Here is a 15269-nt window from a genome sequence, read left to right on the forward strand (position 1 = left end):
ATTTCTTTTATTTTTCAAATTTATGATAAATTATTTCCTAAATTGCATCATTAAATCAATCTTTTGATACTTCCAATTTTTTTATGCTTCTTTATAGAATTTTATTATAAAATCTTATATATTTTATCTATTTTCTAAGTTAAATTATTTTCAGATATTCTGAAAATTGCTTTTATATCAACAATCAAGAACTTTTCTTTGATTCGCAAGTTCAGTTTACAGAAAAGTAAATAACGATCTCTTGGAATTCTCTCGGTGAATAAATCTTGAAAGTGTTGTGAGCATCTGTTTAGGGAAAAAAAGAATGCCATTTTTTTTTTCTTGTAGGCAAAGACGCCATTTATTATCTCGCCGACGCAGGAGTGGGGTTTCTCGCGTAGTTTTACATGTCACCCTCAGATTTTTGCGTGCGGCTGCGCCTGCCGCACCAGAAAGTCGAAAGTTTTACAAGTGTTTTCGCTTGCTCCAAATTTGCCCCGCACACATTTAAAGTGCTAACATATCAACAGTGATATATTCTCCTTACATGACTATTACATGATTACACGCGGGTCGTTTCGCGCGTCTCACATTATCCGCAGAAAAATAAATGGGTCAAAAGGAATTAATAGAAATTCAGACTGCGAGGTAGAATTTCTTCTAGATCCTTGACGTCAGAGATTAATTTAAAATCCTCGTTGGATACTTCTCTATTAACTTTTATTCTTCATGCAACGACATTTCCCCCCTACTGTTTCTTCTAACGAGGAATAAAGGGGAAAAGTAAAAAATATTTTTACAAAATCCAATCGCGAGGATTGAAAATCTATAACTTTACAAAATGAGTTTCTATTAATTTCTCTCAATTAATCTAATTTTTATAGATGGTTTTACGTCACACGTCGATCCACCTGTCTACCGACCCATGAAAATATAGTATATGTAACGTGTGTACGCGAAAGAGAGTTCGTTTATTGCTATTTTACAAGGTAACTCTCCGATCTTTCTACGTACGCGTGTTTACGTGCCAATCGATGCGTCTCCGTGTATACACGTCGATTTCGCGTGTGTTGGTTGCGTATATGCATGATTGTGCGGGCGAGAAGTCGGCCGGAAATGGAAGTACGCGATTCGTGGAACGATCTGGAAGAATATCGCTTCTCTATAGCTTTTTCTCTCTCTCTCTCTCTCTATCTTTATCTCCAAAAATAAGGAGATTTATTTTTGACATTTGCTTCACTCGCGTTTAGGCCGATACCTACTTGTTTTCGCACCCCCATTCGATCTCTCCACGTTCATTCCTGCTCTCTCTCATTCAATCTCCCTTTTTCTCTCTCACTCTTTCTCTCTCTCTCTCTCTTCCTCTATGCTCTTTCTTTTGCAACTCTCTCGTTACATTCAACATGGCCGCGAATATTGTACGGGCGTTGCAACTTACTCGAATTGTCACGTGAATCTCATTAAGAGCGAGTGTATAAAATACTCTTGAACATGCGCGAGGGGAGACGTTCTTTTTTTTTTTCTTTGTGCTGAAATTTATGCTGTCGTACGTAACGAAAGAGTCAGTAGAAAATTTCTTTAAGGTTCCTCGTGTGCGTTACGCACATACCCGAATCATCTTGATCTGGGATAAACTCTCGGCGACTGTAGAAAAATAAATCACTACCGTATCGGCGATGTTCGTTTCTTTTTTTTTCTTGCGTCTTTTATACGGCGCACATTTATAGTTTTCCTAGTGTTCTTATATTTTCATTTTGTCAAGTACCGCCGTTTTATATATATGTATATAATGTGTCTCCGATATACATGTATGTTTCGTGTGCGCTCTACAGATGACGTGTTTTTATCCGGAAGATTTACAATTCTCTAAGACTCCTAAAAAGACCTAGATCGCCCTAGATCGTTGATTTGTAATCGGATAAATGGTAATAAAATTATGCCATGTACGAAACGTCACTGATAACCGGAAGTGATGACGCGACAATGGATAGCTTCTGTTAATATCCTCCGCTTTCCTAAGCTTTACCTCGGCGACGAAGTATCGCAGATCGAATCCACATTCGAATTGTATAGCGTATAGATCGGGCACGGAGATTTTAGCGAAGGGCTCTCTCTCGAGTTTAGATGACAGTACTTTGGATTATTGCTCGTACACGAAGAGGGATCCGATTTACTAATAGAATACCAGTAACTAACAAAACTCGCGAAATCGTTGTGGCCGTGTCCGATCGATACAACAAGGGAAAGAAGTTCAGTCCTATTGAGATTTACCATACACGAAGTGAATTACTTCTACGTTATTCAGATCCTCGAAACGACGTTCCACCAGTTACTATATTACATCTCTGTTATACGATATTACATCTGTGTCCTCCCCTACGGATCTATTGCTATTTACACGGCGACATCAAAATATCGTCCCGTTCGCGTTTTCAATCTGCGTGTTTTCTAAATCTATTACTTTTTTTTCTTGTTTCGAATATACCCTGTACGAGTTCAACGCAGTTCCTCGCCGTTCGTAATACACGCACGCCCGCCCGTGATCTCTCGCGTGTGCATGCGTACGTGCGTGCGTGCGTGCGTGCGTGCGTGCGTGCGTGCGCGTGTACGTGCGAACGTTGTGACAATGACATAGTCGGCGGCAGCTGTGTGCAAACTTCTCCCTTCGCGTTAATCAGTAATGATGGATGACGGATGATGATATGGCGACGTACGATAACACTCACGGACATTCGCGAACGATCCGGGCGATCGCGTTTCCCGCCCTTCCCCCGATACTTCTCTCGTCCTTCCTCTTCCACATGCATTCCATTTTTCCTTCTCCTGAGACACGAGGATACTAACATTTAGAGAGTTCTCTACGACAATACACATTTAGCTTGCCGAACGTTCTTGAAGAAAAGTCGTTCGGAGTACAGAGACGTCGTCTAATTTACGATTCGTGATTCGCAAACTCCCAGTTCGTCGCTTCGGAAAGTCGCCTATCAGACTGATTCGACGTTAGATTCCTTTTGAACATTCAGCTCGATATATCCTGCCGAAAAAAATCCTAATAGGTTTTTTCCGAACCAATTTGATATCCACAGTTTTCTCGTTCGAATTAGAGCCTTCGAGTACATTATTGATAGATTATCGGATGAGTAGGTTCAACGGGCAGATCGCTGTCGAGGTCGAGAAAGACGCCATCCTTGGAGACAAGATAATGCGTTAAGAGCTGTCCTTTGCCCTTGACGAAAACGAGACCTCGCTGCTCGAAACCAAAACCAAACGGTTCCAGAATCTTCCGCGTCTCGTCGGTAACCTGCAAATTATTTCTTCTTTAGTTAAGACAAATATTGATTACTCAATTTCAATGTGAATAAAAATTTCTTCATTAAAAATCACATATAGTAAACAAATTTAAACACGTAAGAATGATTGCTAGTTCATCTTTTTGATACCTGAATGCAGCCGACTTTTCCTGTGCTCTCCATCCTCGACGCGACGTTGACGGTGTTGCCCCAAATATCGTAGTGAGGTTTCCGTGCCCCGATGACACCGGCGATCACCGGTCCATGATTAATACCCATCTTTAGAACGAAGTGATTAAAGCTTTGCTCGTTGATGCTTGACAGAGCTTTCTTAAGCTCCAGAGCGAATTCCACGAGGGTGACGAGGTGACCCCACCGAGGACCGTCCTCCGACTGCACCGACTGCACCTCGGTTATTCCCGAGGCCGCCATGTAGGTCGACCCTATCGTCTTGATCTTAATGATGCTCTTGAACTTCTTCTGATCGAGGATCTAACCGAACGTGACGTTAAAGTGAATTATAAGTCAGCCGTAAAGTCGGTTACTATAACTTCGCGGGAAATTTCGCGGGAAATAAAACGGGAAACTTACGGCGTCGAAGTCGGAGATGACTTCGTTCAGAAATCTGAGGCACTCGAGGCCTTGATTGTTTATGCTCTCCTCGCTGTAGAAGTCCGCAAAATTGGGCATGCTGGCGAACAGCACGCCCACCTCGGCGTAGCTCTGGCTATAAAGATCGTCGTGGTGCCTCGCGTGCGACAGGAAATAAGTGGCCACGTGTGTCGGCAGGATGTTGTATATCAGCGCGCCGTTTCTCCGCTTCATGTCTGCCGCTCGTTCCCGCTGTGCGATCACCTCTCGTCCTCGCAGGTACAACATCCTTCGCGCCGTCTCGGCCTGCATAAAATATTTATGTAGTGTAGTGTCATCTGTGTGTCAATAAAATCACCATTCGTAATCTTTCGCGATTGAATAAAACGACTCGAAAGATTAGAAGTTCCGCTCGCAATTAAATCATCTTTAATTATACATCTTTGCATTAATTCAATATTACGAAATTATAGGTAATTATAGTAAAAATGTTTTGTACATGATCACTTGAGTTTATCTACAGAATTTTCTCTCACATTTCATAGAACTTGCACACGCGAGTTGTATTTCTGTGAGATGATGAGAAAGGAAACGTCTCATTAGGACGAAAATTCCGTGAAATTGCTTTCGCCTTCCTCGCACTCGGCGCTTTCAATAGCGCCAGACAGATAGAGGATCGCGCTGGGATAGAGTGTCACTCAACGTGCCGTGAAAAGCTCACTCAAAAATCGCGAATTACCCGAGGTCCAATTTCTCGATCGAACTCGTCATCGTTGTTACCCACAAATGGATTATGTTTCTATTTCGCTTCCAATAGCGATTATCGGGTCGTTATTTATCGGGAAAATTACAACAGCGCTTGCGGTTTATTTGTTTGATAACGCGAAGCGAAGCAGTGCTTTCAGTGACGAAATAATTTAACTCAAAATATCGAAAAATCAAAGTGTGTAATTCTTAAAAAAAAATATGTCGTCGACATTGCCAATTTGTATGAATAGTGCGCTAAAAGATATTCGTGATGCCGCTTTTGATATCGAATTTAACGTGACACAAAATAGATTGTCGGCGCGATTTTATAGACCCGTGAGAATTGATTATTCTTTTATCGACATACTGTCCTTGAAGAAAGGAATCATTTTCGCGAGTCGTTCCATTCTCGCGTGCTGTAAGATCGCACTGCAGATCGATTTGCGCAAATGTAATATATATATATATATATATATATATATATATATATATATATATAAAACCGATGTATTTTCCCGTTAAAGCATGTAGCAATCAGCCGTCATCAATATTTTCTAGCACGCGCAAGTTTATTCGTTATTTATTCAATATTATTGATAAAAACATCAGTCTCGAATAAGAGATCCAGTTTCGAATCCTGCCTGGAATAATGCTCTTTGAAATAAAATTCTTGTATATTTATTAGTATAGATATTTATCTTAGCAATCAATAATTAATTAAATTAATATTTAATTTAAAAATGTAACATAAACATGACATTGACATAAAATTACGTTTTCAAGTGATTGACTAAATAATTATATTTCAAAAATATAAAAAACAAAATGTTTAAAATTTATATGAAAATTATTATTATTAATATAATTATTATTATTATTACATAAAACAAACTCTAATATTTATTTATTCAATAATTATTTATTCAATTACAATATAAATATGAGACAATATTTTACTTATTAAATTATTCAACGTTATTTTTATTTTTATACTATTCAATTGCTAAAATCTTTCTAAGTATAAACCGTTTTATACTTACATATCTTGCCACAATAATTAGGGTAGTCGCGATGACGAACAAAGTGGCTGCCAGAGAATATTTCAGTGGAAAGGCCATGGGTCCGGACTGGTTCGACGCCACATCTTCTCTGTCGAGACTCGATGCGAGGAACAGGACATTAATGCAGGACTGCGCGCCGACAAGGAAATATATCAGGCACGCCTTGGTCAGGTAACAAAGATACGTTGGCATCGAAATAGCGATCAGCGCGAGGACACCGATATATGAATAATAAGAAGGATATGGACATCGCGGGGACCAATTCAGCGAAGTGTTTTTCGGCGGTTCGATATCGTCGATGATCGCACAGTTGGTCTACATAAAACAGATAAAAAAATAACGTGCAGAATAATATTCTTGTTTATTTTAAAAACATGTTATAGCAAAAAGCATATTAGGATATTAAAAATATAAACAGCAATAAATTTCTTTTTAATGTTGAAAACAATGTCGAGGACTTGTCCGTTAAATATTTGTTGAGAAAATAGAATCTAAAATACGCTTGATATTCTTGTAATTTCGCTTTACAAGTTGTAAAGAATTAGTTTGAGATTTTCTGAGATAAGTGAAGTGATTAGGAAAAAGAATTCAATCGTGCAAGTAGTCGAGCTGCAGCAACAAGTATCGATTGAAAGCAACTGTCCGAGTTCGTACCATGTCTAGCAACAGGAAGATTATGAGGGAGAATGTCATAAGAAGTGCGAGGGTGCTTCTGAGCCACGTCGCCCTAACGGCGCTGCCCAGGCAGGTGGCTCCAGCCAACACGATGCCGAAGAGAGTAACCACCCCTGCGCCACCCCACGTGAACGGTCCCCAAGGCTGCAACCTCCAGACTGGAGCCGCGCACATCGTAACCAGAGGCCCGCCAAGAAGCGATAAGGGTGAAAAGGCCTCCTCGACGCTATGGAATGCCGTCTCCACGTTCGGATCCTTGAACCGTAAGGTCAACCAGGAGGCATGACCTTTCAGGTCGGTACCACCACCTACGAGTATTCGTATGCTGACGTCACATATAAAGTTAACTCATTAACAAGCCGGATGTCCGATAATTGGCATTGAGTAATAATTAAATTAACCATGCTGCTGCGAGTAATTTCTCGTTTTTATCCGTGAAAAAACATTCGAAAAATCAAATGAATTTATATAATCTTGGAACAAGAGATTACTTTGCAAAAAAATGGATTTTCCCTCAACATATCTTAAGCTTGAATGCATCTAAAAATCTTTAAATCTAAGATTCTTTCGCAATTTCGCGTTTCTTATGTAATTAAATTATGTTAATCAACATAGCGACACGCTCGCCCGTAGTCGGCGAGCGCCGATTGTAATCAGTGCTCGCGTCGATAATTCGCAACACCCGATGAGAGTAACACTTTGCGAACGCATGCGCGAATTTTTAAGCCGCTTACCACGTTGGAATGAAACAATGTTCCATCCTCGATCTCCTCGGATTTAATTTTGCCGAGTTTTTTTAGGTAACGTTCCGCGGCTTTAATGCTCGGGATGTACGATTTTTTCATCTTTACCTCTACTGTCGAGTTTCTTCCTCAAACGTTGCTGAAATTCTTCGGAGTCCTCCCGACTATTGTCCCCCCTGTCTTGCACATTCTCTATTATTTTTTGCGAGTTTTCCGCATCCGCCAGCGACGCGAGGCTTTTCGTCACCGCCGGCTTAAATGGCTTCAAGGCCCTTACGATAAAGTAAGTGACGAGGCCAGCCTTTTGAAGTGCCTCTTCCCGATCCTCCCCGTGCGCCGGCTCGACCTCGAATTCCCCATTTAAGAAGCTCAACGTCGCATTCGAGATGTGTACCCTCCTTTAAGCATTTATTTATTTATACACTCAGCACGCGAGCGCAGCCTCTCTCAGCAAATAAATAAAATACTTTGTTATTCTTTTATTCGCGATCATCATTAATATCCAAGCAAATAATGTTTCCCACCAAATTAATAATTTATTGCCAAAAATTAAGATGAAACAATATATTTTTAGCATTAATTAAAAAAAATCAGATCTTTTTATCCCAGTGATGAATTCCTAAGCAATAAACACATCTTTATAATTTCGCGCTCCCAAATTGAACAATTTTGTAAGTAGCTTTTCTTACCCTGCCCTTCCGCTGCTCTCCATTTTGTTCGCTAGCTCGACGTCTTTGCTGTAAACGTCGAATTGCCATTGTCTCTGTCCGAGGACCCCAGCGAGTACCGCACCCGTGTGAATACCCACTCTCATGTCGACGGGGCTGTTCGTCGTTTGTTGAACATATTTAATCGCCTCCACCATGGACAGCCCCATATACACGCAGAGGACCGCGTGGTCTGGCCTTTCCACGGGAGCACCACTTATGCAATAGTAACAATCCCCCAAGATTTTTATGCGCAGTTGTTCGTATCTGGAAGTAGAGATTCCATACAAATCGCATAACTCCCATTTTGCCTATTCAATTAGAAAATATTCTTAATGTTTCTTCATGACACGGAGAGATATCCTGACTATAAATAAACGCCATAAATATACGCGACGACGGATGATAATCACGTAAGCTGCAAAGTGCATTTGGCGGCGATGGAAATCCCCGGTCCCCGGGGATATCGATTGCCGGTGTCCCCGAAGGACCTCCCCCTGCGACAGAATTTACGGAGTAGCCGAAGACAAAATCGACAGGGAATTTGCTGATGGAATCAATTTCGTCGTCGAACCGATCATACAATTTTCATTATCCCCGGCGGAAATGGAACGCGCGAGCTACGGAATTTTACCATTTTGCTCGTGCCGTTTTACGATTATCATTCAATAGCACGCGAAGTCCCGGTTAATATATTGGGTCGAGATATAAATAACTCGCTACGTAGATAACAAATGTGTAATTTAAATTTTTTTTTAAATTTTAGCTATCCCAGTGTTATTATACGACGTTACTATTTCAAATATCCCAATTCTCTACATCATTAAAAATTAATTTTTAACGAAACTGAAACACCGTGGGTATTTACGATATCGATTTGCTTGAACCGCAACGTTTTTCACCTTGTGCGTGTTGCATTTTACTCGTGAGATCGATAGAGCGAATGTAAAAAAACGCGCAAATGTAATAAGAAAAACCACAGCTGTTAAATTAATAGGGATATCAAGCGTTCTCTTCTTCAACATAAAGGTCATCATATTAATTATTACTAATGTAATATCATATGGATGTATCAAAGCCGTCTAGAAAAACTTTGAAAAAAAAAAGTATATGTACCGTTCGCTAAGTTGATCGAACCGCGCGAAGAGCTCGTTGAGTATCTTGACCAGCTCGCTGGCGCTGTAAGTCGAGGAGATCGCGGTGAAGCCGACTATGTCGGCGTAAAGTATCGACACGTTCTCATGCCTGGACATGTAGATCTTCTTGAACTGCGTGTCGAGGGACGCCCCGAGGTCTTGCCGCATCTTGACCGCGACGTGCTCCGGCAGGACGCTGAGCAGCAGCCGCTCCTGCTCGGCGCTCTGCTCCTCGATCATCAGCTGGACCTCCAAGCTCTGCCTGGTCTCCAGGAACGCACGACGCTGCTGGAACTCCGCCAGGCAGTATCCGCAAGCGCCCAAAATAGCGGCGCCGGCGAAGAGCGTCACCGTCAGGATCTGCAGAAGGCAGTATTTTTACGAAGCTGATTTTATGAACACTTGGCACCCCACAGGAGCGATCCGGTCGCGTCAACTTGGCGAGAGTTTATTAGGACACCCTCCGTCAAGACTTAATTACAAACCGCGGCTGTAATTTTACCTTTCATCTTTTGCCAATTTTACTGCCTCACAATTTGTCGCTTAGATTTAAGGGACGGAAAAATATTATCCTCATCTTGACGGGGTTGAAAGATAAAAGACTTATTTCCATAGAAACGCCCCTAAATCTAAGCGACAAATTGTGAGGCGGTAAAATTGGCAACGTAAAAAAACGTATACGAAATATAGTAAGCAGTACTTTTCCGAAGTTTTCTTTCAGAATATTAACGTACTGCCTCTAGTATAAATATAATATAATAAATATAATATAATATCTAGTATAAAAAAAAAAATCAAACAAAATGGACAACTCTACATTTATCTTCAAAGATAAATGGGTGAAGCTTCGCGAGGGGTAACAGATTTGCGCGATATTTTTTCCGTCGGCGACAAATGCGGCCCATATCTCGACTGCGTCACTTTTCCAGGTGACATTTCACCATATTGGTGAACGGTAGTCAGTTCATTCCCAGTGAAAAAGCATCGAGCGCGTCGCGTATCGAAAGGCAACCTCTCGCATCGTTGCGCAGCGCCGTTCTCTCGCTCTCTTTGTCCTTCTCTCTCTCTCTCTCTCTCTCTCTCTCTCTCTCTCTCTCTCTCTCTCTCTCTCTCACTCTATTTCGCTCTCATTACGTGCCTCTACCTTCATCGCTCTCTATTTTAAACTATCATTGACCAAACTCTACTCGAGTGTTACTAACGACGAGAGCCACGTGCCGCACGTCTACTTTCAGCTTTCGCTTTCACACGATATTCGCTGCCGAAAGTTTCGCACTGCCTCGGCCGATGCACCTGTTTACTATATCAGCCGCGCTGTGCTATTGTAGATCAATGAAGCCAATTATCTGTTAAAATTCCCGGCAATAACGGCGCAGCCGGCAAACGCGGGTAAATCATTCAGCGTATATACGCTCTGAATATTTCTTGCTGAACTTTTTCTTCCTTACAAAAAGTTGATTGTCACAAGTGGATGAGGTGAAGAAAAATAAAGTGGAGAAAAATATGATGTCACTTTTGGTGAAACAAAAGGATCTTCGAGTATAAGAAACTCCAACGCGATTGCTTCAAGTTGATACAATAATAAGTTGTATTCTTGCTATTCTTTGCGATGAAATGAATTGCAGAGAAAATATTTAGAGAGGAAGAGAGAGAAGAGGAGGGAAAGCGCGAGGTGAAGCAATCGCTTCGCGAGTCGTATCTTCTTCAACGTGTATCACGTGCACTTGAAACCGCACTCACGAGATATGCGAGATACGCGGAAGCAACAAACTACTTGGCTTGGTTATCGGTGTGTTCAATGCCACATATCGAGACAAAGGAATATACAAGTCCAACTTTACTGGCGATACATAGTTGCGCGAGTACTATCATCGCTTTAACAATGGCATTACATCGTGTATGAAGATCGATAACACAAGCCAACGTGATGAGCATAGCGAGTTGTACGTATCAATTTTCAGACAGACAGGTAATAATTATATATTTCATTTCGTTAATACATATTATATTATATTCCTTGTACGTTAATGAATCGAGTAATTATTTAATAATAATAATGATAATTGTTGGGAAAATTCTTCAACAATGAGGGCAGTTTCAATAGATGTTCTGATGAGTAAATATGGCCAACGATTTCAATCGGTGATTATACTATCAGTAATTATCTCAACAAAAGCTACTTCGAACAAATAAGTTAAATTTTGGCGAATGATCGAATAGCGATAAAAACCGTAATTAATGGAGAAGAAATCATTCGTAGTGCCCTTGATCTCCGATGCGATGTGACGCGATAAACGCAGCGTAAATCGCGTTGGTTGTGGTGAACATCAACGATGCATGGTGTCTAAGGTCAAGAGTTACCACCAAAAATAGTATAATTTGCAATTAATAGTGCTGCTAAATACGTCGCTCGCGTAGCCCACACGTTTCACGGATACGTTTCTTCCTTCCTACGTTTTAATGGACAGACATTTTAATAATACGCGTTGGATTCTGACAGCACTTAATGAAACATTTCATCATATTACTTATCATCGACTTTTTATCGATATCCTCCATTCCTCCCGCGAGAGTCGAAGCTGCAACGTGAAATTTGTAATTTATTTTTTTCTCTTCGCAGCCATGTATGTCGCGTATTCATAAAGGCAGCGGAGATACGCCTCGTTGAACTTGGATCGATTGTTGGTGCACGCGCCACCGGTCTACGGTTGACAGTGAATTAGTTTGTCGAAGTCGGCGTCGGCGACACCGTTGTTTCCATCCACCGCGCGTATCGGAAAGCGTGGAAAGCGTTTAACCCCTTGCTCGCAATCAACACACGCGCGCTATGTCCGTAGCTTTTATTCGCTTATTTATTTATTTTTCTTTTATGTCACGCGCAATTGTGCTCGCGTCACTTCCAAACGATCTCGACGAGGCAGGCACGTATTGTTCACGGATTTGAGATTTCGCTCTCTTCTCGATTGACAGTTGCCTCTCTCTCTCTCTCTCTCTCGAAGGTAATCATAGAAGCTACGGTATTCGCGTTCTAAGCTCGTTATCGCCGTTTTTAGGCACGATCGAAGGGACTGACTTATTAAATATAGAATGCGGTGTATATGAGTATTCGAGTTATTTTTAATAACTTTATAGAGGGGTGCTATAAATGGAAAGAGGTCACGTGGTGGATTACGCGAGCTTTCGCAGGACTAGTTTTCGCGTAGATTAAACGTAACGACAAGTATTTCCACGCGTTCGCGAATTAAGGAAGATTCGATCCGCCAACGGTGCTTCTGTAAATCTATAGCCGCCCAATTCGCTCTTCGATCTATCATCTCGCGTAGGGGGTGGGCGCGGGCTTCAGATTCACGCGGGTTCTCTCGGCAATTTGAACCCGACTCGGATTCGACGAGACATCATTATTACCTACCAGAACGTCGATGGGCTGGGTCTTAAGCTCTTCCAACGTCGTGCTGGACAGACCGATCACAGCGACGAAATATACGAGCACGCTGCCGAGCGCGAGGGACGTGCAGCGGCACAGCTTGAGCGGCAAGGTGGCGAAGAGCAGGTACAGCAACAGCAGCATCCAACCTAGGCCGTCCCTCGGCGTGACCTTGGTGGACTTGAGGAACAGCTGAGCGGGCAGGTGGACGATCCACAGCTGTCCGACTATGCACGGCACCACGGACCACAGCGAGTTACGTGCTTTGGTGCCGCGTTCGGCCCAGACCAGCAGGACGATGTTCAGGCTGAGGAACACGGCGCTGACGCCACGCGCCGGCAACTCCAGCCCCGGCATTGACACCGTGTAGACGCCGTACAGGATCGCCGACATCAGGAAGCACGTGAGGCCACCGCGACGCTGCTGCAACGACGAGGCGCGATAGAGCTTCTCGAGACGGGCGCTGCTGAAGCTGGTCTTCAGTAAGTTTGACGGCCTGCCACAGCTCAGGTAAGAATCCTCGTTGGTCGGCGTTTGTTGTCGCTGCGACATGGCGCCGGTTTAACAATCGTCGTCGTCGTCGTCGTCGTCTTTCGCGCACCACGCACCGTCACACTACTCCTCTTGTCACGTTCTACCGCAACATCCTGTCCATCCTCTGTATTGTCCTTCTCTATGGGGACGATCGTCCGATCATGGCTACCTTCTTTTCCTCCTCCTCGTGAATGTACATGGAACCTTCGGGATAACGCACTTCGTGGACACTTCCACCCGGGTAAAGTCCCGGGTATAATATTCCTCCTCGCCGCACGTTCCACCGCCTCGCCGAGAGGCGAGGGCGGATGGGGTGAGCGTAGTCTTGCCTTGCCCGCGAACTCGGAGTCTGGTGGTAGAGCACCGGAACGCGTCTAGGATTCCCCCGAGCTCGCTGACGCAGATGCTATCCGGATGATAAAGCGACTCTCACACTCGCACACACATCTCTCACACACACACACACATACACATACGCGCGCGCGCGCGCGCACTCGAATCGAGCACCACTCTCGCACTACTCACGCACACACGCACACATGCGCGCCGAGACAAGCCGGACTAAGCTTCTCTCTCGGGATGCGGTGGCTGCACCCGCGATGGATGGGGTGCGCTAGCTAGCCGGGTTGCTACTACCAGCGGGTTCCTGCTACCTCTTCTGCACGACCTACCTCCACGATCGTGTATACGTATATACATCGATACTCTCCACCTTCCTCGCCACCCTCCGCGTCTCTCTATCTATTTATCTCCGTCTATTTTACCTTCCCGCGCCGCTCTCCTTCTCGCGCCACGCTCCCGTCCACGTCCAGGCGTGCGCCTTGCGATCCTGAGTGCTACACGACCCTCCGACCCGGGTCGATATCAACCACCACAAACCCCAGCAGTTGACGCCAGGCCCTACCTGCGCCTCCTTTACGGTCCTACCTACGTACCCGCCGGCCTAACTGCATCCCCGCGCGCACGGTCTCATCTTCCTGATTCTATCTCGAGTTCATCCCGGAGCGGCCGAGTTCTTATTTTAGGACAGGCGAGCACAATTGGCTCGTGCGAATCCCTTGAGCACTATATAGTTTTCCTCTTTCAAAGTTTCTTAGCTAATCGTGAAATAATTGGAACTACAATAATTTGCGAATATAACAGTTATATCGAAAGAAGGAGTAATAAGAAAATTTGTATCAAGACGAGTAAAAATTATCTATTCCGATTTTTATTATTCAAGATGCGTCAAAAGTTAAATAGGTTTTCTGTTGAAGAGACTGAATTAAATCCAGGGATATTAATAGTTTCTAAATTATAAATATTTAATTTGTCTTTCATTCTTTCATCAATGAAACCGCCACAGTTTTGGAGGAAGCTACTTTATTTCGGACGTATGCTATTAAATCCCGGTCTGTTATCGAAAAAGTATCAGTTAAATCTGAATTGTCCATTTATTAATCGTTATTCTACGCGAAGCAGTCTAATTGCGTTCTAGTTCTCAATGATTATGGAATTCTTTGCTTCTCATCTTGTCTTCTTTCTTATTACTATTAGTTTGAAAAAATATTGTAATTTTATATATATAATATATAAAATGTAAAATTTATATAAAATAATGTAATGTATAAAGTTATTCAGAAAATATTGTGCCGATTAATCGCATAATCGTTTTTGCAAGAGATTCTCTTATCTAATATATTATCTGTATCTACGTCACGTTATGATCCTTGATCGCGAATATTATCGCAACTTGACTATCTATTCGAAATTAACAAACATAACTAAATAAATAGTTATTTGTTGAAAAATTATTTATCTAACTCTCATGATGTCGGTACGTTCAATTACTCGCTTTAAATTTCAATTATTCGCTCTCAATAAGTTAACGCGATTCTTCTTCCGGTCATCGACCTTTTGACGCCCTAATTTTTCTATAATAAAGCGCTTATCACCGGAATGAATTGCGCTCGTTGTTCGTATTTCTCGGATCACATATCATCGCGAAATCACTTTTGCCTCTACTGAAAACGCCAATAATCCGATCGTCTCTCGAGTCACGGTCCGTGATTTCTATTCGCATTCGTCGCGATCTCGCTACGAGCAGAGAGAATCCGAGTCTCAATTAATGGGGCATGCATCGTAAAGTGCATCAAAACTCGCAACAATGATGGATTGTTTCTCGATAGTCAATCGATAGCAGGCCTGTTGATAAATTGCGGGAAGAGGAAATCAACTCTCATGTCGATGGGAGTGACTCGGCGTGTAGCCAAAATAGCATTAGGTTCATCAGGTGGAAGCGTGCAGAGAAACATAATGATTCTTATCGCTCGCGGACATTAGGCGCGATATAGCAGCTGCAATCGTAACCGTATCGTGTATGCGAAATATCGAAACAGCGGT

At 42.7% G+C, this 15269-nt stretch overlaps 3 protein-coding genes across 3 annotated transcripts in view; 2 read left to right on the forward strand and 1 right to left on the reverse strand.

The window, feature by feature from the left end:
• The window catches only part of LOC105427820 (uncharacterized), a 14788-nt gene extending 13132 nt beyond the window's left edge, over positions 1 to 1656 (forward strand). The window contains exon 4 of the mRNA XM_011639757.3: positions 1 to 1656. This exon is cut by the window's left edge and continues 3973 nt beyond it. The gene's annotated coding sequence lies outside the window, so the exon portion shown is untranslated.
• On the reverse strand, positions 1148 to 13594 carry Ac3 (adenylate cyclase 3). Its single transcript, XM_011639771.2, has 9 exons — positions 12339 to 13594; positions 8910 to 9289; positions 7776 to 8060; positions 7195 to 7484; positions 6323 to 6651; positions 5648 to 5983; positions 3861 to 4166; positions 3420 to 3761; positions 1148 to 3280 (listed from the first exon to the last, which is right to left on the reverse strand). Exons 1-9 carry the CDS (start codon positions 12903 to 12905, stop codon positions 3098 to 3100), a joined length of 3018 nt encoding a protein of 1005 aa, XP_011638073.2. The 5' UTR covers positions 12906 to 13594; the 3' UTR covers positions 1148 to 3097.
• LOC105427821 (alpha-tocopherol transfer protein-like) overlaps positions 12723 to 15269 on the forward strand; it is a 30402-nt gene continuing 27855 nt past the window's right edge. The window contains exon 1 of the mRNA XM_011639765.3: positions 12723 to 12863. The gene's annotated coding sequence lies outside the window, so the exon portion shown is untranslated. The remainder of the gene's footprint in view (positions 12864 to 15269) is intronic.

This window comes from Pogonomyrmex barbatus, unplaced genomic scaffold, assembly GCF_055798465.1.
Source record: "Pogonomyrmex barbatus isolate J1 unplaced genomic scaffold, ASM5579846v1 scaffold17, whole genome shotgun sequence".
Lineage (NCBI taxonomy): Eukaryota > Metazoa > Arthropoda > Insecta > Hymenoptera > Formicidae > Pogonomyrmex > Pogonomyrmex barbatus.